Below are 25,865 nucleotides of genomic sequence, written 5' to 3'. Positions count from 1 at the left end.
ACAACATGACATTTTATTGGTGATGTACTTCTCACAAAGTTCTCTAGGCCGAACTCCTCAACTAAATAGGGAAGGTGACATAAGGGGACACACCCCTAATCGTCTTACATGAAAAAAAGCAGTTTGGTCTTTCACACCACATTAGAATCACAAGAAAAGCTCTAACCTTAAAATTGATTGCACATATATATAATTGCCCATGTCAATTAACAACAATGCTAAGAAAACCCTCGGTCGCCTTAAGCGGTCGATTAGCTAATCAATACAATAAGCTTATAGTTCGTTCTTCATAACATTAGACCTTGAGCTATGGCTTCTTGTCGTTGCCGCACATGTTGAAATAATCAAAGGCAACCTTGCAGCAGGGAGGCAGCTATGGCGGGGACGGAGTCGGCACCCCACACAGACAGCTCTGAATTTTCAGAGTCGGAAGATGAGGGTACAGAGGACTACCGCCGCGGCGGCTACCATGCTGTGCGTGTCGGAGATGCCTTCAAGGCCGGGCGGTATGTGGTGCAGCGCAAGCTGGGATGGGGCCATTTCTCCACTGTTTGGCTTGCTTGGGACGTGCAACAAAAGGTATGATTTTCTTGTTTGTTACAGATCTAGATAAATGGTGCAGCTCAAGCTGGGATGGGCCCATTCAGGCCGCCCATCAGGGATGGACAGACAACTTGCCCGCCCAACTCCCCGCCTGTTGCACGGGCAGGGTTGAAGTTATATAGATGTTGTGCTCATTGATTCCCTTGCTATGCTTCTCGTGCTGCTGCAGAGATATGTAGCACTCAAGGTTCAAAAAAGTGCACAGCATTACACGGAGGCAGCCATGGAAGAAATTGCAATCCTAAAGCAGATTGCTGCCGGTGATCCAGATGATACAAAGAGTGTTGTGAAGCTGCTGGACAACTTCAAGCACAGTGGGCCGAATGGGCATCACGTGTGCATGGTTTTTGAATACTTAGGAGACAACCTTTTGACATTGATCAAGAGTTATGATTACAAGGGTCTTCCATTACAGATGGTTAAGCGTATATCTTATCATGTACTGGTTGGGCTAGATTATCTGCACTGTCAGCTGTCCATCATACACACTGACTTGAAACCTGAGAATATTCTGCTTCGCACTTCAATTGATTCAGAGAAAGATCCTCAGAATACAAGTGAAGGGCCGTTGCTAGGTAACACTGGAGAGAAGTTAGGGTTCTCTTCCAACCCCAAGAATGCCAAGGGTAGTGGTCTGTCTGGCCTGACAAAAAACCAGAAGAAGAAGCTAAAGCAGAGGGCAAAAAAGGCTGGTGCAAATGCACTTGAAAATGAGATGGAGAAGAGTGGGAGCTTTCAGCATGGAAATGGTGAGGTGGACAAGGGTGAGTCTGATGCCACTAGCCTAGTTAATGAGGAGTCTCGGGATTTTATCGGTCAATTTGGAGAAAGCTCAGAGGGTCGGATTGCACCCCGTCCTGAGAAGGCGCGCAAAAAGGAGGCTCACTCTTTGCCCAAGAGAGACCTTGGCTCTCTAGATCTTCATTGTAAGATAGTGGACTTGGGCAATGCATGCTGGACATACAAGCAGTTCACGAATGACATACAGACACGACAATACCGCTGTCCAGAGGTCTTACTTGGTGCCAAGTATTCTACATCAGCTGATATGTGGTCATTTGCCTGCATTGTGTTTGAGCTTGCAACTGGTGATTTCTTGTTTGATCCACGCAGTGGTGATGACTTTGACCGTGATGAGGTATGTATTGGCAAAGTTTGGTATTTGACCGTGAATAGGACCTTGTTGGATTAGAAGATACCAAGATGGTTGCTTGGGCATAGAATCTATTCCTCTCTAATACATGTTGTGCTTCTCTTTTCAGGATCATTTGGCCTTAATGATGGAGCTTTTGGGCCGCATGCCGAAAAAGGTAGTGACCCTTCCCTCCCAAACCGGGCGTGCTCTTTCCAATCCCTCAACACGCACACACGCACCTAGGTGCTACACATGTTAATTGACTTTTATCATTCTTTTTAAGGGCATATGAAATAGTTGGGGGTATCCCCTTCATTTAGAGATCCCAACTGTTACATCTTGAGAGGCCCCAGTAGGGTTAACAGGGGGATGGGTTTGGGCATCTAAACAGGGAGGTCTAGCAATTTTTAGAGGCTTGGACTATTTATGACACTTGGTTATTGGGTGGAGTACGGAAGTGAGTTATTGAGTCAGTTGAAAGAGAGCTTCTTATACCTAGACTCTAGGCACTCCGTGCTCAGATCAGAGGGGGGTGTGCTAGTGGTACAGGACAGCAGGGCTTTGCATGTGGACCCAAGTCTCTAGATGCTTCTAATCTCCAGTTTGGGGGTGAGCCTGAATGGCTCTATGGTTAGGCGGTGAGCTAGATGCGAGTGTCCTTACGTTTCTTTGTTTGGCTAACCAAAGGTGGTTTACATGATGTGGTCTTAGCATTGGTATCAGAGCTAGGCTTGTTGGTATGAAGCCACCAATGGAAATCTCAAAGGAGGCAGAAGTGATTCTGTCGCTAAGATATTTTGATCTATCCAAGGGATTGTTTCGTGTAGCTTCCGAGATCCTTAAAGAGGAGGGGGGGAGGGGGGTGAGGGCAGTATGTGCCCGGGCTGGAAGGGAGAAAAGCTTGGCTTGAGAGAGGGAAGATGATGCTGCTGAATTTATGGAACTTTTGTGAAAATGCAGGTGCTCGTTTGTCATGTTTGGTGGTTGTTTTTTGGTGGTGCAAGTAGGTTTGATCAATCCAGTGTCCAAGATACATGCGTAAGCAAGGCATGAAACTTTTGGGTGCTACCCTAGGGTAGTATGGGCCTGTGAACAGGCTATACAGAATGTTCAAGAGCCCTAGGGGCTGTACACAGGCTTTACAGATCTGTACATGAGGTCATGTGCAAGAGGGGCAATAGGTGCAAGTTTGTGGCCAGGCCACACTATGGACATGCGCTGTGCGCCCTAGACATTGTGGAGAAGCTTACAAAGCTGCTGTATATTGGCTGCACTGTGTAGGTGGTACAAAGTACTGCCATGTTGGGTATTTCGGAGTTAGTTGGTGTGAACACCCTCTTTGGGTGTGAACAATCTTTATTAGGTTTTGGTCAAAAGATAAGGCTTGATGCCTATACAAGCATGTACTTGGGTAGGTCTAATAGCCATTAACGCGTGGAAATAGAGGTCCATCTGTTGTTCCAACTATGCCCTAGTGCAAAATGCAAAACACACTTTAGGGTGGCTTGCAGCCTTAAATGCAGCCAACAGGGCAGTTCTCTTGGGTAGCCAACTGCAGGTACATCGCGGAAGGTAAAATCCTAAGTTTCAACAGCCATCTCTCATCATGATTCAGCCCACAGCAGCGTTTATGCAAAAATGCACATCATCTTAGCCTGAAGGAGAAAAATGCAAGGCTCAGGAGCTGCCAGGAGGAGGACACTCGGTTGGCTTGCAAATTAGCTCGCCACACCATCTACTATATGCATCTTGGTCAATCAGGTTTGTAGTGCCTGAGGTCATTCACTACATTCATTTACATCAATAGGCATCATGTGAAAGGGGACAAATAGCTTTTTTGAAATATGGACAAAACCATCAAATTGAAGCCTTTGCATCTATAGAATTTGGTGCTTTTTTCAAAATCAAGCCTCCTACACTAAGTTGGAGCTGCTGCAGTGCCATGGAAGGTCCACGCATCTGCAATAGGGCACCGTTGCCTTTCACAACAAAATCTGCATTGGCATTGGCATGGAAACGTCGTCGTAAGAGACTACTCTCATTGTCATGTGTTCAAGGGGAAGCTTTTAAACTTCTGAAATGATATTTTTTCCATTTTGTTTGAGTCATGGGTTTGTAAAGGAAGTCCCCTAAAATCTGAATTAAATGTTTTGTGTGTGTTCCCTTTTGTAATGCTCTTATCATTCCGTTTTACCCTTTTTTTTTCCGAGAAAAGATCCTTTCATTAGTTATATAAAAACGCTCGTAGGGCTACAAAAGATCTCTCTTGCTCATAAGAGAAACAGAGCAGTGAATACAGCAAGGCAGCCCAGGAGACTCTCCCTAGGTGCTACAAAATACAAGCATCAGTACAAAGGACTGAGGGGCTAAATCATATAATAGGAGGGGGGAACAGCCAAACAGGTGGCTTGTAATGCCAACGGGGGGATCCCGTGTGTAAGGTATAGAAGGGGCCGCTGCGCCAGGTGGTGTGAAAGACCTGGCGCCGCAAGATCGCCTCATCCGAGTCGCCCCGGATGCGGTCATACTGTCCTCGTAGGGTGTGGATCAACTCCTGCCAGATCCCCCGTACAGTCTGTGCTGGTGGCTCCAGTCTCCCCTCAAAGGCCGTGAAACACCGGACCCTCCGATGGTGAGGCTGCTGAGGAGCTCCTATCGTAAATCCTTCTCTTGTGTCCAGCTGGCGGACGAGAAATCTGGTGACGGAACTAGGCGAGGCTGGCCCCTAATGAATCTGATGGCCTGACTGTCCTGCTCCATCTCATAGCCCATAGCAGGCCCTGACGAAGTCGACCAAGCAGTGGCACCCCATGTAAACATACCCTCTGGAGAGAGGGGGGCCAGAATACGTAGCATCCTCAGTCAAATCTGCTGCGCCTGAGGGCAATCCCATAGGCAATGTCTCTGTGTCTCCATAGGGTGGCCGCATCGGACGCAGGCTGCCGAAAGACCGCTGTAAACAAGCCAGGAGCCAACTGCTGAGCCCCTGTGTGCGACCAGCCCCACTGGAAAGTCTAGATCCTGTGGGCCTGTCGACTAGCCCAAAGCCGAGCCCAAAAATCCTCCAAGAACTCCTGTGAGAGTCCCTGTAGCCGCCAGTGCCCCGCTGCAGCTGGAGATACCGTCCTCCTCGCCGTCAAAATATGCCGTCCCAGCCGAACAGTATTTTGGAAAAAGGTGATCTCTGTGGCCTCAAGGGATGCATAAGGATCATGCCACTCGTACTCCCCAGGGTCCCACTGTAGCCGGGCCAAGGGGCGCGTTGCATATGCCCATATGCGCCAATCCGGGAGCACATCTGCAATGTCGGGGTCAATATGCCACTTCCGAGAAGCGGTGGCCACTACCCGTATCCTCTGAAAGGTGCACTTTGCAACCAAAGGCGACTCCACCTCCACTCTCTGAAGTCTGCCCTCATCTTGAATCTCATAGTAGAGGCATCTGCCATCCTCAGTGCAAGCTCTGACAGCAATCAGGATCTCCAACTGTGTAAAGGCTCCCATCCACCGTGGGGCCGCTATCTCGAAAGGCGTGAACCACTCCTCTGTGAGTGCCTCCTGAATATCATCCCTCATAATCAACCCCCCTCTGAAGTGACTCAGCCTCTCCACCTGGATCTCCTCTGGGAGACTGCAGAAGGCCTGCCAGTCTCCAAAACTACGTGCTGGGCCTGCCGCTAAAGGTCCCTAGGCTAGACGAGGCCGAGAACCCAGCATATGACCCTGCTCTGTGCGAACCGCTCGGCTGCAGATGAGCGGCTGTCTGGTCCGCTCCTCAACACAAGAAGGAGGTCGCTGAGAGAGCCCCGGTCTCAGCAGCTCCCAAGCTCTCAGGATGCTCAAAGCAAATCTGTCCTCCCATCCTCTACTGAGGCCTGTCCTCCTCATCTCTATGAAGATCCAGCGAATCTCTGGTGCCCAAGTGCCCCCTGTTGGGGGGGCCTGAGCCTGCAGCCGCTACAAGAGAAGCTCTTTCCACGGCTCTGCTGTTGGGGTAAAGGCGTTATGCCCACCCTTATAGTGTGTACAAGCCCATAAGTTATAGTACATAGTACACTTAGTACTTTTAATGTACTAAGTGCACTATGTGTACTAGTGCAATATACATGTGTGATAGGGGAGTCACACACTCATGCTTTTCATGAGTTGACTTATCCCCACAACTCTCTCTCTCTCTCTCCCTTGCTTCTCTGTGTATGTCTCCCATGAATGAACTCTAAACCCTAATTCAGGTTTTCTCTACATCAACTGGTATCAGAGCTGGAGCTGGAGCAGACCCGTCCTCTCTGTTTGATCGAGCAAAGAAACCTCTGTTAGCTGAGTGCTGGGCGTGAACGAAGGCAGCAGCAAAGCAAACGCTTCTGCCAGGTGCTCATTTCTCAACTGGTCGCAAGGCAAAGCGCCTACATCAACTGGTCGCAAGGCAACTGGAGATGTCAGGCGCCTACATCAACTGGTCGCAAGGCAAAGCGCATAAGCGCTGGGCGTATAGGCGCTAGGCGAGTGAAGCGAACAGCAGCAATACGTGAGCGTAGTCGGGCGAACACACAACGCGTGTAGCGCAAGCGGCGAAGGCAGCAACGCGTGTAGCGCAAGCCACTAGGCGGAGGCGGCAACGTTGACTCGACGGTAGCTGGTAGGTAGGCGAGCGAAGAAGAACACCAGCGCTCGCAACTAATAGCGTCGACGCCGCTGCACCCAGGCCTACGGCGCCTACTAACTCCTTCGACGACCTCATCTTGCTGATCTGGTTCAGCGCCGGCTGCAGAATGTTGAACAGCACCCGGCAGCACCAGCCCAGAAGCTAAGCGTAGGCAGCCAGCAGCGTGGGTGTGCAGCACAGTAGGCGCATCTCCATCAACACGTGCTCCCCCCCTTTCTCCTGCAACAACTGAATCTCAGCCTGCAAGTCAAGAAACTCAAAAAAAAAAATCAGAAATTTCAGAGGTATTTGCCTCTAATTTTTGCGAATTTCTTATCAATTAAATCAATTGAGCAGGTACAGGTGCCCAATTGCTCAATTTTGAGCAAAATTGGCAAAATTGGGTGACATTGGTCACAATCAGGATCAATTTGCAGGAAATTGGTCAAATCAGGATCAATTTGCAGGAAATTGGATGTCGAAATTTGGGGCTTTTGATGTAAATGTGCAATTAAGCACTCATACATGCTGTATGATGTGAAAAATCGCACATTTGGGCAAAATTGCAGCAAATTGCAGTGCAAATCAAGGGGCTTTTGTGCCGATTGAGTTGATTTGCATGCAGGCAATCGCATTTGATGCTGTGGATAATGTGCTGATGCCTTACAAGCACTCAATGTGCCTGTAAATCAAGGGGCTTTCATGTATTGGATGTATATGTGGCCAGGGGGAAGCATCGTGAACACTCTGGATGCCTTTATGTGCGTCAATGTACCATGTATGATCAGAAATTGATCTCAAATCAAGGGGCTTTTCAAGTTTGTATGCTTGTTGAGCTTGGCAAAGCAGCAGGCAAGACATTTATGTCTTGAATCCTCAGAAATCAGCTTGCAGTCAAGGGGCTTTTGCCCAATTTCTGTTCGGGACTGTTTTATGCAGTGTACAGGACTGTAAAAGTCTGATTTTCACTCATTTGGACAGCCAGGAGAGCATTTATTGCTATTGTACCTGCTGGTACAGATTTGGCACAGCTTTGTGCATGTTTTGGCATGGCTGTACACTGTTTTGAGTGATCAAAAGGTTCAAATTCAGCTGCTGAAATTGCCGGTACAGGTTTGGTACATCATTTGTAAGCAATTAGTACTGTTGTACAGTACTTTGGAAGGGCAAAAGAGCACATTTAAGGTGCTGTCCAAAATCTGCAGCAACCAGATTTTGGTGTTTTCATCACAAAAAGTGGGAGAAAAGTTGCATTCTTGCTTCCGCAGTGGGAGATAAAGCTTGGGAGAACATTTGTGAGCACTTTGTGTGCTTTGGGTGCAGTGTTTGCACATCTTGGGTGCAGTGTTTGCACATTTGCAGGGAGTCAGGCATTAAAGGTTGCATATTGCTATGGCAACCACAGGTGAGAGCTCTTCATTGCTTCACATCAAAAAGCTTGAAGGCTCGCAGAATTATGATATTTGGCAAACCCAGTGCTACAATGTGTTGCTCCAGAAAAAGCAGCACAAGCCTATCAAAGAAAGGGGTGTGATGCCCGCTTCTCTTACAGCTGAAGAGTGGGAAGATATGGATGAGCTGGCAAGATCTACTATCATGTTGTCTGTGTCAGACTCATTACTTTTCAGCATTCGTGAAGAGAAGACAGCTTGGGGAATGTGGCAGAGATTGCAGGACTTGTATGCCCAACAAAGTGCCTCAAGCAAAGTGTATTGGTTGAAGAAACTCATAGGCCTTCAGATGAAGGAAGGGGCGTCTATGACAGCCCATTTAAATGAGTTTAATGGTATTGTCAGCCAGGTCATCAATCAAAAGTTGGCAATGGACGATGAGTTCAAAGCCACCTTTTTGTTATGCACTTTGCCAGAGAGTTGGGACACATTCAGGACAGCCACTAGCAATTCGAATGCTATGCTGTCATATGCAGATGTTGAGGGTGCTCTTCTTCAAGAAGAGATGAACAGGAAAAACAACTCTGTTGGCAAGTCTAATGCAATGAATGCACGTGGGAGATCCCAGCAAAGGGGGAAAAGCCAAGAAAGGGGAAGGAGCAAGTCTCGCTCCAAAAAGGATTTGGAATGCCATTATTGTGGCAAAAAGGGACACATTAAAAAGCAATGCTACAAATGGAAAAATGATCAAAAAGAAAAGGGAAAAGGCAAAGACAAAGAGAAAGACGAAGCCAAAGATGTAAAGCCAAAGGGCAAAAGTGGAGTCAAGATCGAAGAAATCAATGTGTCACATGCAGGTGGCAGTGAGGATGAGGTCCTCTTTACGTCTTCACTTGATGCCCATTCACTTCTTACAGGTGGTCATGGTATGCACTCATGGATCATTGATTCAGGTGCCTCCTTTCATGTCACAGGTTGCAGAGACTTGTTTGTCAGGTACACTGCTGGCAATGAAGGAGTGGTTTATTTGGGTGATAACCATGCATGCAAAATTCTTGGCAGAGGTGATGTGAGGCTTGTATTTTCAGATGGCTCACAGCTTATGCTCCATGATGTCAGGCATGTGCCTGAGATCAAGAAGAATCTGCTTTCTACTGGACAGCTTGATGATGCTGATTATGTTACCACATTTGGTAGTGGAAAGTGGAAAATTAGTAAGGGCTCACTGGTTGTTGCCAGAGGCTCTAAGGTGGACACTCTTTACTTTATGCATGCAGGTGTTTGTCACCATGCTAATGTAAATGCAACCGAGCTGCCGGAAATCTCTATGTGGCATAGCCGGTTGGGACACATGAGTGTCAAAGGAATGGAGCAATTGTCTCGTTTGGGTTACTTGCCTTCTCTAAAGTTTTCAAGTTTTCAGTTTTGTGAGCATTGTATATATGGTAGGCAACTACAGTGCCCCCACAAGAAAGCTCTTGGACAGAAAGATGCTCAGTTAGAGCTTGTGCATACAGATGTATGTGAGATGCCTCAGCTTTCTTTGGGAGGGGCAAAATATTTTGTGTCTTTTATTGATGATGCCACACGCAAGGTGTGGGTCTATCCTCTTCGTTTGAAGAGTGATACATTCTCAGTGTTTCAGAAGTTTGTTGCTCATGTTGAGAATCAAACTGGCAAAACACTGAAGGCTCTGCGTTCCGACAATGGTGGAGAGTATACGTCCAAACAGTTTCAGGACTTTTGTGATGCTAAAGGCATCAAGAGGGAGCTCTCTACTCCTTATGATCCTCCACAAAACGGGACAGCAGAGAGGATGAACAGGACCATTCAGGAGAAGGTCCGTTCTATGTTGTCACATGCTGCATTACCTCATGGTTTTTGGGCTGAAGCTGTTATGACAGCCGTTCACCTTATAAACAGGTCACCTAACACGAGGCTTGGTGGGAAAGTGCCAGAAGAAGTATGGACAGGGAAGCCTCCGTCATACAAGCACTTGAGAGTGTTTGGTTGCGTTGCGTACGTGCACATACGCAGGGAAATGCGCACCAAACTTGATCCAAAGTCTCACAAATGCATATTCCTAGGATATGGTGACAAAGGTGAAATGGGGTATAGACTTTGGGATCCCATGAATAGAAAGATCATACGCAGCAATGATGTCATTTTTGATGAAACATGCATGTATAAGGAGCCTGCAAGGCAACAGGAGCCTAGCAGAGTCATCTTTGATGATGATGGACATCATGGACAACAACAAAGGGCTGTAAATCAGCCATTACAGCAGGAAAACCAGCCCTTAAATGGTGCTGAAAATGGTCCAAATGGACAGCCAGATATGGCAGAAGATATCCCTATGGATATACCACAGTTAGAGGATATACCGGGCATGATTTTTCAGCCTTATGGCATGGAACAGGAGCCACCAATGGGTGATATGCAGGCTGGACAGCAACCTGCAAATGATGGTCATTGGGTACGGAGGTCCACAAGACCCTCCAGAGTCCCTGACAGGTTTGTTCGAGGGGTTGACTACTTGATGCTCACTGACTGTGGGGAGCCCTCATGTTATAAAGAGGCTTTACAGAGGGCAGACAAAGCTCTATGGGAGCGTGCCATGAAGTCAGAGATGGATTCTCTGCACAAAAATGGAACTTGGAAGTTGGTGCCTTTGCCTGCAGGCAAGAAGGTTTTGCCATGCAAGTGGGTATACAGGAAGTTGCACCAGATGCAAAGCCAAGATACAAAGCCAGGTTAGTGGCTAAGGGCTTCAAGCAAGAATATGGTGTGGACTTTGAGGAGATCTTCTCTCCAGTGGTCAAAATGACCACACTTAGAGCTGTGTTGGCTTTGGTTGCGCATGATGATCTGGACTTGATTCAGATGGATGTGAAGACTGCTTTTCTTCACGGTGATCTCCATGAGGAGATATATATGCAGCAGCCAGAGGGTTATGCAGTAAGTGGGAAGGAAAAGCTTGTATGCAAGCTGAAAAAGAGTCTTTATGGGCTCAAACAGGCACCAAGAGAATGGTATCATAAATTTGATACATTCATGAAATCTCAGAAATTCAGGAGAAGTGACATAGATCACTGCTTGTACACCAAGAAAGCTTTGGATGGCAGTCTCTTGATTCTCATTTTGTATGTTGATGATATGTTGATTGCCGGGAAATCTCGTAAAGAGATGGATGCTTTGAAGAAGAGGCTGCATGAAACCTTTGATATGAAGGATTTGGGTGATGCAAATCACATCTTGGGTATGCGGATACTTCGGGACAGAAATCAGCATGTGTTGTATTTGTCTCAGAAGGAATACATTGGCAAAGTCTTGCAGAGGTTTAATATGGACGGGGGGAAGAAAGCTAGTACTCCTTTGCCTCCATATGTGAAACTCAGTGCTATGGACAGCCCACAGTCAGATAGAGACAGGGCTGATATGGCCAAGATTCCGTATGCTTCAGCTTGTGGCAGTCTCATGTATGCCATGGTTGCTACTAGGCCGGACATTGCATTTGCAGTGGGAGTGGTTTCTAGATACATGGCCAACCCTGGCAAGAAGCATTGGGAAGCAGTGAAAGGTGTCATGAGATACCTGAAGGGCACACAGGATTTGTGCATTTGCTTTGGCAAACAGGATGCATTAGTGCATGGTTACACGGATTCGGATTATGCCGGTCATCCAGATAACCGGAAGTCTACTACCGGTTATGTGTTTACATTCACAGGAGGTGCTGTGTCATGGATATCCAGGATGCAGAAGTGCACTGCCTTATCTACTACAGAAGCCGAGTATATTGCAGCCACAGAGGCTTGCAAGGAGGCATTATGGCTATCTCGGTTAGTGGTTGATTTGGGCTATACAGGGGATATTCCATTGTTGCATTGTGACAGTCAGAGTGCCATCCAGTTGGCAAAGAACCCTGTCTTTCATGCAAAGACGAAGCATGTGGATGTGAAGTATCACTTCATCAGAGAGGTGATAGAGAACAAGCAAATTCAGCTTGTTAAGATTCATACGGATGACAACCCGGCTGATCTGTTGACAAAGAGTTTGCCTCCGGAGCGGTTTGCTCATTGCAGACACTTGATGGGCATTGGATGAGGCCAGTTTCAGCCTTGATATGGCCTTGTATATTATCATGTACATGCTGATTTTTTCTTTTCCTTTACTTAAGGGCACTTTGCCTTTAAGTGGGAGGTTGTTGGGGTAAAGGCGTTATGCCCACCCTTATAGTGTGTACAAGCCCATAAGTTATAGTACATAGTACACTTAGTACTTTTAATGTACTAAGTGCACTATGTGTACTAGTGCAATATACATGTGTGATAGGGGAGTCACACACTCATGCTTTTCATGAGTTGACTTATCCCCACAACTCTCTCTCTCTCTCCCTTGCTTCTCTGTGTATGTCTCCCATGAATGAACTCTAAACCCTAATTCAGGTTTTCTCTACATCATCTGCGCCTGGAAGCAGCCCCCGAACAATAAGCTTCCCCAATAAGGCTCTACTCTGATCGACTGGATCTATAATGCCCAAGCCTCCCCGAGCCAGCGGAAGTGTAATAACTGCCCATGCAACCTTTGCCCGGGCTGGCTGACCGTCCCGCCCAGACCAAAGAAAGTTCCTGATCAGCCTCTGCACCTGGCTGATACAAGAGCTCGAAAAGATCCAGCAAGACGTAATGTACCACATGGTCGCTAACAGCACCTGATTTGCCACCACCACCCTCCTGTCAGAATATGCAGCGGAGATGATGACCAAATCTGGGAACACAAGAGCAAAAGCAAAAACGCAGGCAGAAAAACAGCACAAGAGAGAGACAGATGTAGGCGTGTAACTCTGCTCTATATACACAAGAAGATCCCGAGATATGATACAAATGAGGTATGGGGGCTGAGGACCTATATATACTCCCCTAGAGGGCAGTCGGCCAGCATAAGAGAAGCCCACGACTGATAAAAGAAGTCCACGACTGCATAAATGCAGTCGGCCAGCTATCTGGTGCCAAAATCTGATCAAAACCAGTCGGCCAGCAGTAAGAGTGCCCACGACTGATAAACATCCAGTCGGCCAGCACTGTACTGCTCCTGGCACCCTCTGGCAGCCCTCCCAAGCCTCAGAAAAATGGGAAAAAATAGGGGAAAAATACGGAGAGTGGGGAAAAATGGGAAAACACCTCATAAGGGCGGGCACACCCACAACAAAGGCCCTGGTGTATAAATCTAGACAGGAGATGACTTCTAACACCCCCTCTCAGCTCCTGGCTGTGTGACCAACCACTGGGAGCTGGGGTGCCGCCTGAGCAAATCCTGAGCGCGACTTCGTGAAGAGGTCCACCGTACTGTCCTCCGTCGAACAGAACTCCAGCAAGATGTCATCAGCAACAATCTGTTCACGAACAAAGTGCCTCTGGATGACCATGGGTTCCTGCAGTGGAAGCCCAAACCTGCCATGTAACCTCCTCCTGCTCCGTAAAACTGCTCCTGGGCCATAAGTAGATCTCCTCGTGTCCGGATCTCCTCCCCAAACCGAGTCACTCCAAGCGTGGAGTCGGACTCCATCCAACAATCCCCCTCCTGTGTACAAGAGTCCATGATCCTTCGCATGCCGCAGAAACCACAGGAAACGCAATCCTGCCTCCCAAAGAGACATCTGCAACCAAGAGCTCAACTGCCTCATCAGGAAGCTCCCGTCCAATCTGGTGTCCATCAACCAGATCAATGAACCATACAGCTTCTGAGTAATAGAGACATCACACTGCTCACAAGGATCAACACCTGTTACGATGCACAAACAAGTCCTGGAAACCTTCTGAAGACCACGCAAGGCCTTCTGAAACCTGTCAACCACCCCCTCTGAATCCGGAACCACAAAGCCTGGAGAAACCACCTCCTGCTGCAAGTAAGCACCTGCCACCTGCCTGGCTTTCCGAAAGGTCCCTGTGGAAAGAACATCCTCAACTACTGGAAGTTCTATGTCCCGAACACGACGAGACATCAGAGCATAAGTGACCTGTTCAGCTTCCTCTGACTCACGAACACAAGAACTACCAACCTCAGTACTGGAAAGTTCCTGCCAACTGCTGCCATCTACTGGTAAGCTATCCACCACCTGGTCTCGAAAAGCTCGCACCTGCAGCGTATCCACACTTGAGTAGCCATTACCAGACTGCCACTCATCACAATCCTGAGGACCTGGGAGAGAGAGTGCTGAAAGCCTGTAGACTCCATTCTCCACTCCGCCTTCCCAAACCACTTGGCCTGTTGCTTTGTCCCGGATGCTCATCAAACTCCACCCGTACGCCAGTCTTGCAAACCTGATGCACTGACAACAGATGAAAACCAAGTGCCGGAACATACAACACCTGGGAGGAATGCTTCCCCCCTCTGCCATCGGGAACTATCTCCATCCTGCCCTCACTGTGAACTGGGATAGTGGACGTATCCCCAGTAAGAATATGACCAGAAAGCCTGCAGAGATCTTGTAAACCGGAACGGGAAGGAGTCATGTGCCTGGAAGCACCACTGTCGAGAATCCACTCCCGAGTATCCATTGCGGAGAATCCTCCAATCTCCTCCCTGCCTGAAGAAAATGAAGCATCGGTGTCCATCACCTCCAGGTGCACAAAAGCCGGAGTCTTCATGATTGCTGAGGAGTCTTCACCCTTCTCGGTCTTCCGCTTGGGACACTGCCTCCAGTAGTGGCCTTTCTCGCCACAATCATTACAGGTCCTCTCTGCCTTTAGTTTCTCGCGGTCAGCGTCGGACATCTTCTCAGAAGACTTCTCCGATGAAGCCTTCCCCTTGCCCGAGTTACGGCCTTTCGACCGTTGGCCAGTAAAGGCCTCCGAACCTCCACCCTGAGGAGGGTTCGTGAATCGTTCCTCCTGGTCCAGGACCATGGGCACAAGCTCCTCCCACGTGATGGTGCTGAGCCTGCCACTGGTAATCAATGACGAGTAGAATGCTGAGTACGAAGAGGGCAAATGTGACAGCAACGTTATGGCCATGTCCTCTGACGATATCTCCTTCCCAGCCTGGAGAACTTCCTGCTGAAGAGCCTGCAGCTTGTTAATATGCTCCCGCATCGTCGCCGACTTTGCAGGGCTCATAACCCGCATCTGTACTTCCAAAGAAATCCTCTTCATGGGTGATACCCTGTTGTACAGAGAAGCCAAATGCTGCCATATACCTCTGGCCAGCGTCATGTGCTTGACATGATTGGTTACCTGCGGTGTGCAGTTGAGGAAAATAAACGAACGGACCCTGGCGTTGACGCGATCCCACATCTGCGTCTGGGCCTCCCGGTCCTTTCGGGTTGACGGTAACTCCCCTTCCTCTACTTCCGGCCGTGGAACACCAACAACGACGAAATCGGCGAGATCGTAGGATTCCAGAACGGATTCCATCATCACCTTCCATATGCCGTAGTTGCTCCCGTCCAACTGACGGTCCACCGGAAACGTGGGGAGTGTCGGGATCTTCACATGTCTCTCGGCCATCTCAAACAGATCTGCCATAGCGGGGATGTACTCTGAAAAGGGTGGGTGGGTGGGAACAAAGAAGAACTGATACCTGCAAGTGGCTGTCCAGCAAATCAGCCCGCCTTCCTCTTGCTTCTCCTCTTCCCGAACAGTCCAGAACAGTCCACCAATCAGCCACAAAACAGCCCCCCTCTTGCTCACACAAATCCCAAGACCTATCTAGAGCCTAGGCTCTGATACCATGTCAGAATATGCAGCGGAGATGATGACCAAATTTGGGAACACAAGAGCAAAAGCAAAAACGCAGGCAGAAAAACAGCACAAGAGAGAGACAGATGTAGGCGTGTAACTCTGCTCTATATACACAAGAAGATCCCGAGATATGATACAAATGAGGTATGGGGGCTGAGGACCTATATATACTCCCCTAGAGGGCAGTCGGCCAGCATAAGAGAAGCCCACTACTGATAAAAGAAGTCCACGACTGCATAAATGCAGTCGGCCAGCTATCTGGTGCCAAAACCTGATCAAAACCAGTCGGCCAGCAGTAAGAGTGCCCACGACTGATAAACATCCAGTCGGCCAGCACTGTACTGCTCCTGGCACCCTCTGGCAGCCCTCCCAAGCCTCAGAAAAATGGGAAAAAATAGGGGAAAAATACGGAGAGTGGGGAAAAATGGGAAAACACCTCATAAGGGCGGGCACACCCACAACAAAGGCCCTGGTGTATAAATCTAGACAGGAGATGACTTCTAACACCTCCCAGCCAAGGATAGTCGAGTTGTACTCCAATACAAAAGCTTCTTCCGAATGCTCAGAAGAAGCGGGGCAATCTGCTGCTCAGGTGACAAATCTAGTCCAATCTGGCATCCCAAATACCGCACTGCTGTGCCAGGAGGAATCCATCTAAAATCGGGGTCCGGGCTCCACGCCGGAGTGGGAGCGCTGCTGATCCAAAAGGCCACTGTCTTGCGCCAATTGATCAATGCTCCCGAAGCTGCACTAAAAACCTGGAGCGACTGCTCTGCCCGAAGAAGATTGGCCTCTTGGCCATGCAAAAATAAGCCCGTGTCGTCAGCAAACTCAGCATCGAGCAGGTCCTCCCCCCTGACTGGGAGCTGGAGTCCTCTCAAACCAACCTCCTCTGCCGTCAAATACATGCTCATAGCCTCCGCAAAGAAGAGAAAAAGAAAAGGGGCGAGGGGACACCCATGACGGACTGATTTGGTCAGCTCAAAACTCGGCCCCCGTCCTCCTACAATCAACACCTGGCTACGAGCTGTGGAATACAGAGCCGCCACCCCTCTAATCCAGCCTGGCTCAAAGCCCAGGCGAAGCATGGTGCCCTCTAAGAAACCCCAATCAACTCTATCGTATGCCTTCTCAAAATCGAGAAGCATCACGACCAAGTCCTCACCAAGAAATCTAGCTCGGGCCGTCGCCTCCCAGAAAGTAAAGATGTTGTCAAGGATACTGCGCTCCTTGACGAATCCTGTCTGGGTAGCATGAATCAACTCCCCCAGGAAGGGCTGGATCCTCAAACTCAAGGCCTTGGCTAAGACCTTGTAGACAGTATTGAGGATCGTAATAGGTCTCCAATGCCGAATATCATGTGACTCTCCCTCCCCCTTGGGGATAAGAAAGATCAAGCCCTCTGAAAAGCTCTGTGGCATCACCCCAGTGTCCAAAACATACTGAAAGCCCCTGCGGAGGCCTGGCCCCAAAAGGTCCCAATAGCGCATAAAAAAGGCCGGCGTCAGTCCGTCCTCCCCTGGGCAACTATGTCGCGGCAGGACCCTCAAGGCCTCGGCAAGCTCAATCTCTGAAAGAGGCGCACCAAGAACTGTACGCATACGATCTGTGACCCTCCTCTGCACATGGGCCCACACAGTCTGTATGCAAGTATCCCGATCCTCAGTGGTTGGCTCCGCTGAAAGCAGGTCTCTATAGAATGCAGTGGCAATGGCTCTGATCTCCCCGGGCTCAGTAGCTACCGATCCATCCGGCCTACCAAGCTGACGGACTCCTGCTCGAGCATGGCGGGGTCCAGTGATCTCAAAAAACTCCCCAGTCACTCTATCACCAAGCTGCGTCCACTGAGAGGCCTGACGACGATAGTAAAACTCATGTCTCTGCTCCTCTGCCTCTCTAACCTCCTGGCGTGCCTGGCTCAGCTGGGCCGCCACCCACTCACATGGAGGCTGCTGCTCCTGAAGGCGCTGAAGCGAAGCAAGGCTGCGTCTCAGCCGATGCTCCCGCTCGCGAATCTCTCCCAGCCGTGTCAAAGCTGCAGCGTGTAAAAAAGAGCTGAGCTCAATGAGTCCCTGGGCACACTGGCCTGTTGCATCCTGGTCAGAGCACTGACTATCATGCCAGATCCTCTCAATGTCCTCAGCGAGACTGGGATCTGTAAGTACCCTCTCTGGGATCCTCAACTGCAAGCTGGGCTCCCGTGTCCTCTCCTCCAATGTCAAGATAACTGGCGCATGATCTGAAAATGAGGTGCCAGCGAGAATGCCAACGGAGCCCCCTCGCTCCCCTACAATCGCCCACATAAAAGCGATCAATCCGTGATAGATTAGTCCCTCCCTGTCGACGATCCGACCGAGAGAAACTAAGACTGTCCTGCGAGCGGGAGAAGGCCCCATGCTGCCATGCATCAGTGATCCTCAGTGACATGCAAAACCGGTCCCAAGCTGCAAGCTCCGTGCCGTGCACTGTAACATGACTGCCTCCCACCCTATCGGCCGGGTCCTCAAGCATGTTGACCCCGACACACCAATGTGCGGCCTCTGGCAATGCATCCGTAACCTGGGTCCAGAACTCTGCTCTGGCACTAGCATGGTTGGGCGCATAGACGTTGAGCACGCCCAATAGCTCATCATGTATCCTCAGAATGACATACTGTGCTCTACCAGGCACAATGATCCCACGATCCACAATGGCCTGCCGCCATACATATGCAATGACCATGCATACTCCTCCCTGTCCACCCAAAGGACCAAACCCTGCAGACCAAAAGGTGTCCCATCTACCAGGCATCACCGAACCATATCTCCGGATCCTGCTCTCACCCAAGTGGTGCTCCTGCATCATCAAAATATCAATGCTGCCACCAACCAGGCATCTCTGAAGCTCCTGCCTCAAGCATCCACGATAGCGTATAAAATGTGCTCCGCCAAGGCCCTGTACATTCCATGAGATGATCCTCATGGATGGCCTGTTGAGGTGGATGCTGTCCCAGTCGTACGGCGGGCCTTCGCAAGCGGCTTGGATGGAGAGTAGTCCCCATCCGAGCGGCTGCGAATTTGCCCACCCGGTGTACTGCAAGAATCACGGATCAAGCGCCTGTGCTGTGGCCCATGGCGACTGCCTCCTGCTCTGACAAAGCAACCTCGTGTATACATACATATCCAGGGTCGCGTGCTAAGTCTACCACTATGCGAACGACCAAATGACGAATCCCTGAGGCATCCACTCTCTCGGGATCCAAGAAAAAATGAGCCAACTCCCATAGTCGGCCTATCACATCTGTCACCTCCAGATCGCTCATATGATGAGAAAACTTAACTGCCTGAGTCTTCAAAGTGCTAAGAGCGAGCTCTAGAGTCCACTCCCGATCGCATGGGCCACATAGAGGGAACGAGAAGGCCACCGTTGAATCAAGTGCCTCCTCCCCGTGGGCCGGAGGTATCACTACATGAACTCGGATGGGTGCTGGCTCATGGGGGCCCTCTGCTCCAAAAAGCCGTGTGAAGGCGTAATCAAAAGCCTCCGAGCGCTGTCTAATGCCAAGGCGACTTAGCCGACTGCGGATAGATGATATCCATGAAGCCCGAATCGGCATGGTAGGTCTCCTCGGTGGTGCTTGAGCGAGGTCGGTGCTCTGTGCTCTCCGGATTGCAGGTGAACGCCAGGGGACTGCCAGGGCCTCCCGAGAAGGTGAGGCGGGCGGGGGGGGAGGAGGGGGGGGGGGGGGGGGGGCGAGGGGGGTGGAGAGGGAGCCGTTGCCGAAACCGGAGCGGGGACGGGAGGAGGCGAAGGTGGAAGCAAGGGGGTGGGAGGGGACGGGGGTGGGGGGGGCGAAGGAGGGGGTGCTGGCATCTCCTGGTCCTCAGTCGTTGCAGGGGTCTTCTCCTGGAGGGGAGCAAAGCTGTTCCTCACGGGAACCCAGTGATGCTGAGACTGTGGCTGCTGCTGCGGTGGTCTCTGGGCGTGCTGCTGTGGCTGTCTCCCTCGACGGCGCCCCTGTCCAGGCTGCCACTCCGAGGTCTCTGTGGCCTTAGCAGGTGTCCTGGAGGCAGCCTGCCGAGCCGCATCTGTGGGCGGGCCATCAGGGGCCTGCTGCTGTGGTGAGGGTCGGGGTCTCCTGCGAGGGCAGGCCTTGGCCAGATGACTGACCTGCCTGCAAATGAAGCACTGGTTTGGGAGCCCCGAAAACTCCACTCTCTGATCAATCCATCCCCCCCTATCCTAGGTAGCTGAATGACCTTAGGAAGGGAGGAGATGTCAGACACCAAAACTTTGATCGACGGTAGCCCAGCTGCTCTGGCCACCAGTGAAGCTGCTGTGAGGCCAGTCTCTAGTACCGAGCCCACCAATGCTCCTAGCCTCGAGAGGAGCGGAAGATACTCCCGGCGGAGTCCAGGGAAGCAAACTGTAACATGGAAAAGGTGCTCTCCCTGCTCAGCCGCTACTGGGTCAAAGCTGTGCTGCCAAGGTCTGAAGAAAGCCCGAGCACCCCTGATGTCAAGGGGACTCATGGCTAGGACCTTGGCCACGCTCTGGGCGGTCTCGAACTCGATCTGGTAATGTCCACGGCCCAGTAGCTGTACGTCCAGGATCTTGCCCACATCTGCAAGAAGGCGGGCCTGGAGAAGATCTCGGATCTCCCCTCTGCTGGGGCGAGTGCCGACTATATGGCAGATGGTGGAATGAGCCTGGAGGCGTTCCACCTCTGCTGGTGAGGCTCGCTTCCTCTTCCGGCGAAAGAGAAACCCTGATGGGGGTGTCCTCAGGGGCGGGCGAGGGGGCTGCGGGGGAGTCCCTCTGAGGCGGGGCGGGAGGAGCCTCCATTAGAGTCTGACGCTATGGCGAAGGCGAGGCGAAAGCGGAGATCCTGCAAGAACCGAGTTGCACACAGAGAGGCGGAAGATGAAAGCCGGAGAAAAAAGGAGAAACCCCCCTAGGGGCGGAAATCAGCAAGAAAAGGGGGGGGGGGGGGTCGGGGCGCTGCAGAGGGGAGGTGCGCGAGAAGAGGGGGGGGGCGCGAAGGCAAGGAGGGGTGGCGGGCAGTGCAGCGAGGGAGGGGGTGGGCGGCGCAGTAGCGAAGGCAGGCGGGGGGGGGGGGGGGGGGCAAGGGGAGGCGCGAAGGATGAGGGGGGCGCAAGTGTGCAGGTAGCGCGAGCAGGGAGGGGCGGGAGCTTCAGCGAGCTAGAAGAAAGGTTCTTTCCGTTTTACCCTTTTGCTTAGAGCAAGGGGGGTTTGTCTTGATCATAGTCACCAGAAATGGGAAAGGGAAACAGAAACGGCACCCCCCTCGGAAACGGATATGGCAACCGTGGGAAATAGAGACGGCACATATACTTGATAAATTAAACTACAGAACCAAAAAATAGTAATTACAAACTCAACAGCGGGACTTTCTCAAATTTGCATAAAGGACACCTCAAGATGAAGTCAGCCCCGAAAGTACAGCACAGCCAGCAACCCATTTGTAGACAGGTTACCTGGGTTGTCAGGGAAGTTTGGCTCAGTGGTATTTCCAGTTTAGTTCCGTTTTCAGCCTTATGCATAGGTTTGGCTGGCATCTACACAGAGCATTACCCACGGAGGGAATACAGAGCACTGGTAGATAGGTATCTGTGTGCATGTGATTTGTTTTAAGTCTTCTGCTACTCGTTCTCACTCACTCACTCACTCACTCACCCACGCACGCATGCAGACATGCGGACAAGTTTATTTTAGTCTTGATGTCTTTTTGGATCTAGTATCCAACCAATGATTACCATGCTGATCTTGGTTAAGTTACAGGCTCTCATGTCTCATTGGGAATTGAAGAGGTGATTTTTTGTTGTTTTTGATGTGGTTGGTGCAGATTGCTCTTGGTGGGCGCTATTCCCGGGACTACTTCAATCGTCATGGGGACTTGAGACACATCAGAAGATTGAGATACTGGCCATTAGACAGAGTATTAATTGAGAAATATGAATTTTCACAACAGGATGCCATGGAGCTCAGCGATTTTCTTTCGCCCTTACTAGATTTCATACCTGAAAAGCGGCCAACTGCCGGCCAATGTCTTTTGCACCCATGGCTCGGCATAGGACTTCATCTTTCTCATGAACCCATGTTATCATCCGAGCCATGCCAAGTCGCCTCAGATGCTCTAAATGTCAGTAGTACAATTGTAGGGGCCAATGACGCCATGGAGAAGGCAGAAGAAGCAATGGGCAATATCGCATTGGCCAGCAGCCAAGTGGAGGGAGGTCAGCTACCTGGCAGATCGAGTTATGAGGGTGGTAGCCTTGGCTTAAGATGAACAGCACTGCCTTCTTTATTCTGCTTTTGAATGCTTCAATTTCAAACTGATTTTTGGTAGCAAAGAGATGATAGTGGTCTGGTGGTGTGTCTGCCCAACGATTATTCCATGTATTTTTACTTGCTGACCTGCATTATGTAAGGTGCATTGTTGGCAATACAAGAAAAATGATACATCTTGCTGCAAAATTTTCTAAAAACGGATATTTGCAATTGAAGTGTTTGAATTGTGTGTGTGTGTGTGTGTATGTGGGTGTGTCTATTACAAACCCAAATTTCAGCTGCAGTAGTAAAGTTGTGTACTGATGGGATCTTTACAGGCTATATCCCAGCTCCTTGAAGTAGAAACACCTTATGAAGTTGCCATAGTAGTCTCCTGTAAAAGATGTTAAGATTGGAAAGCTTGTGCTGGTCATTGTAGTGGACATGCTAGTATATTACTACCCACAGAACTGGTAAGATAGTAGATAGCTTTGTAAGGCATTTAGAATGTTGCAAATGTGTTTTAAATGAACTGGAATGTTGACATAAAAGAAGAGTAATGAAGTCAATGCTCCCTCAATTCTGAGACTAAGCCAGTTTTAGCCTCGTAATGAAGTAAGGTCTTCCAAGCAAACAAGGGGCTGCAGTAGTAAACTCATATTTGGGCAGTGGTGATGCTGTGGACAAGCTGTGCATTGAGCCTCTTGTGAAGATCAACACCATGGAATGTGGATTTCAATGATTTTTTTTGTTTTTTGGTTACTTGATATTACTTTCACATAGAAGTTTCTCTGCAAAGAAAAAAAAGACCCAAATGGTCCCGATCCTCCCTGACAATTGGTTAATGTGAAGACCCAGAACCTTTGCTTAATCTCAAGGAACATGTGACCATAGTGTCAAATGGAAAGGGCCACCTGAATTTTATGATCTTTGTACTTTGTGCAAGCTTGCTGTCTCGCCACCCTTCTCTTTTTAATTTTTTTTTTTTCTGTTTTCAAATTTACAAGCTTGGCATGTGTAGCAGGCAATTGTCAAAGTACATTTTGTGATGGGGTCGTTTCACCAAACGCAAACATTACTCCCATCTTTGGAAGCATGCAATGGTTGGCCAGTGTGACCGATGACCTCTTTCTTTACAATCAGAAGTGAACGGCACAGTGTGGGGTTTAACTAGATCCGAGTCCGAGGGCGAGAGCGAGCGGGAGAGAGAGCACGCCAAGTCTTATGGTAAATGCTCGACGGATATATATGAGGACGCTATAAAAGAAGATCTCACACATGTAATTTCAATAGACATATCAAAGTCAATCATGGTTTGTAAGGACAATGGTTCTAATTGACCCAGTGACAACCCATTCGTGAGTGTCGGCAATCTTCCTTCACACGTTAAATTTTAGAAGGTTGTGTACTATCGATTATGTTTGTATATATTATTAACATGATCGTTACAGCTCAGGTTCAGTTTTCCATGGATATAGATAGCTTCATTCCTTGTTGGAGGGGATGCACATTCAAGCGAATGAGCAACAACCCCACCCCACCCCATTCCTGTTTTTGAAAGCTCGATGGAAAGAAGGGGGGTAGAGCTACTATACATAGATGTAATAGAGATGTGGGCTTAGGGATGCTTGCAGGAGATGCTGGCTATGGTGATAGGATGTGAGAAGTAAAAACGGGTTGACATGCGACAGAATGATGAAAGCAAAAGGTCGACTAATTGGGAGAAAAAGCTTGTCGCACGAGTGTAAGCAATCCGACCGAACGATATAGATATATGGTATCTTCTGCTTCTTGTAAGGTGGATTGCTAGTGCTCTCTCTCTCTCTCTTTATTTTATTTTATCTTTTTAATGTACAAGTGAAATATATTCATGTAGACTTATTATGTCGTTGCAGCTCGGGTGACGACTAAACATGGTTGTGGGGCCCAAACTGGCATGTTTTGGCTTGTCTCCTCAGGGTTCTTGGTAGGGTGCCCTTCCATGGCTTCTGAGTCAGAGGACGAGTCACTATCCACTATTCGTGGATCTTGGATTGCACTCCCTTAGGTTCCAACCGAAGGCCAAGATGCCAACGTGGAGGGATGGTGTGAGCGTGCGACCAGAGCGTAGATGCATGTGACGTGGGTACCCTACGGGCGTTGGTGACTACCTTTGAAGCCCACACAAGTGGTTTTTTAGGTGTTTCACACCCCGCTTTTACTTGTTTTTATATTATTTTTAACTCGTTTTTTACCCCCTTACTTATGGTCGAACCTGGACTAGGGCGTGTGATAGCTCGAAACGAGCGTATCGTTCAAAGGGTCCTAGCGTGCTTTACAGCACCGTGTTCGCCTATCCAGAGCTCCTGTGGTCCTCAAAACAGTCCGTTTCCCTGTGGGGGGAGGGGCAAAAGCCTATTTGCTTATGGAGGAAAGGGTGAAGGCTTTATCCCACATGCTCACTTCACTCCTTGGGGAGTGGGCTACATAGAGGGCTCAACTTCCCATAAGCTCTCACTTGAAAGAAAGCTATGGAGGCTCACTCTTATATATATATATATATCAAAAGACCGAGACTGAGACTGAGACCGAGGTCGGGGTCAATCGGGGGTTTTTCTTTTCAATTTTTTTTTCTCCAAATAAAAAATCTTTTCTTTCCACACGTTTGGTCTTTTTTCTTAAAAATTTTTTTGAAATTAATTTTTTCTTTTTCTCTTTTTTTTGGGATAAGTTTTCTAGGGTTTCTTTCTAGGGTTCAGCTTTGGCCGCGGCGTAGTTCGCACACAGCACAGGTCTGGGGATTCAGAAATCCCCCCTCGCACGTAGAATACCAAATAACAGAACGTACGCCCACACGCAGAGCGGAAAAATAACAAAGGAAACAGAAATGCAGAAGACAAATTGCAAGAACAGATTGCAAAACACAGAAACACCTCAACAACAAACACACAGACGCCTTTCCTAAAGTGTAAATTTCACTTCACGCAGCAGCCCGAGCTGCAAACTGGAGCTTGGTGCAGGACAACTCCCCGGCAGCAGCGCCAAAAATGTGCGCTTTTACCACACCGGTCGTAGCTGGGGACTTGCCGAACACCGTATGCGAGCCACGAATGGCTACAAGCATACAACCAGAAAAGTAAGCTCAAACAGAATGCAAGGGTGTGTCACTCACCACTCAAACCACCGCCGTAAAGGATTCCCACGTCGCAGCTGTGAAGGAGGAGCCGCCGTTGCCGCTCTACCGCCTCACCGCCGCCGTGCCGCTACACAGTGCTCGATTGCTCTCTCACTCTCTCTCTCTCTCTCTCTCACACACACACACACGCAGGAGAAGGAAACCAAGGAGATAAGGCAAGAGTACTCTTGTATTCAACACATGAGAATGAGGGTTTTAGGGTTACATTTGACTCTTATAGGTGACTTGGCCGTTCACACATGGGTGCCCATACATGGCTGGCCGATCCTAACCCTTATCCTATTGATATTCAAGGTGCGCCTCTCATCGGCGATCACCCAATCCCTTTATTCAAGGTGCGCCTCTCATCGGCGATCACCCAATCCCTTTATTCTTTGCATATGGTGCCGACAAGCCCGGCTCATGACTCAGAATAGTTAAATTAATTACATGACGTAAAACATAGTACGTCTCAATCTCTGTCATAGGTTAACATATATCATTGATTTTGACTGAAGCGAGTTCGAAGTATTTTAGTGTGTAGTCGGAGAAACACATATGGTGGTTAGGCTTGTTCCAGGTATGATCATTTTTTTTTCGTACTTGACTTTAGTCATTGTTTTGAAATCTTTTATAGTAAGACTTTTGTTTTCTATAATCATAGGTGAAGACAGAAGACCATGAAACACTAGATTGGGTGTTTCACCAAACGGAAATACCAAGAATAATTAAAAGATAAGTGCAAGGAGAGAATCTCCATGTTGCAGGAAAAAGGTGATTTTCAAGTAGAGAGGCACATGGCGGGGGATCTTAAAACACTTAAGTGCATGTATAACGTTAGTAAAGGAGGCAACTCAAAGTCTCCTTGTCTTTACTGCAAAGAATCAGCTCAAGTAATGGATTCCAAATGGTGGAAGAGAGCACCTAATAGA

General features: G+C 49.1%; 1 protein-coding gene across 1 annotated transcript; it reads left to right on the top strand.

The window, feature by feature from the left end:
- The first annotated feature begins 218 nt into the window (after positions 1–218).
- Positions 219–21,986, top strand: LOC147628065 (uncharacterized). The gene is made up of 4 exons (XM_086815031.1): positions 219–579; positions 773–1,741; positions 1,866–1,913; positions 21,355–21,986. The coding sequence occupies exons 1-4, from the start codon at positions 376–378 to the stop codon at positions 21,796–21,798; spliced, it is 1,665 nt and encodes a 554-aa protein (XP_086671157.1). The 5' UTR covers positions 219–375; the 3' UTR covers positions 21,799–21,986.
- The last annotated feature ends 3,879 nt before the right edge of the window (positions 21,987–25,865 follow it).

Source organism: Cibotium barometz, chromosome 20 (assembly GCF_041138505.1).
Source record: "Cibotium barometz isolate CiBa-2024 chromosome 20, ASM4113850v1, whole genome shotgun sequence".
NCBI lineage: Eukaryota > Viridiplantae > Streptophyta > Polypodiopsida > Cyatheales > Cibotiaceae > Cibotium > Cibotium barometz.
Note: the sequence above shows the minus strand (reverse complement) of the source record. Positions and strands in the feature narration are given on the sequence as shown.

Coding starts and splice junctions, on each gene's coding strand:
- LOC147628065 (XM_086815031.1), top strand. CDS start 376: ATGGCGGGGACGGAGTCGGCACCCCACACAGACAGCTCTGAATTTTCA. Junction 580..772: donor CTTGGGACGTGCAACAAAAG/GTATGATTTTCT, acceptor GTGCTGCTGCAG/AGATATGTAGCACTCAAGGT. Junction 1,742..1,865: donor ATGACTTTGACCGTGATGAG/GTATGTATTGGC, acceptor TTCTCTTTTCAG/GATCATTTGGCCTTAATGAT.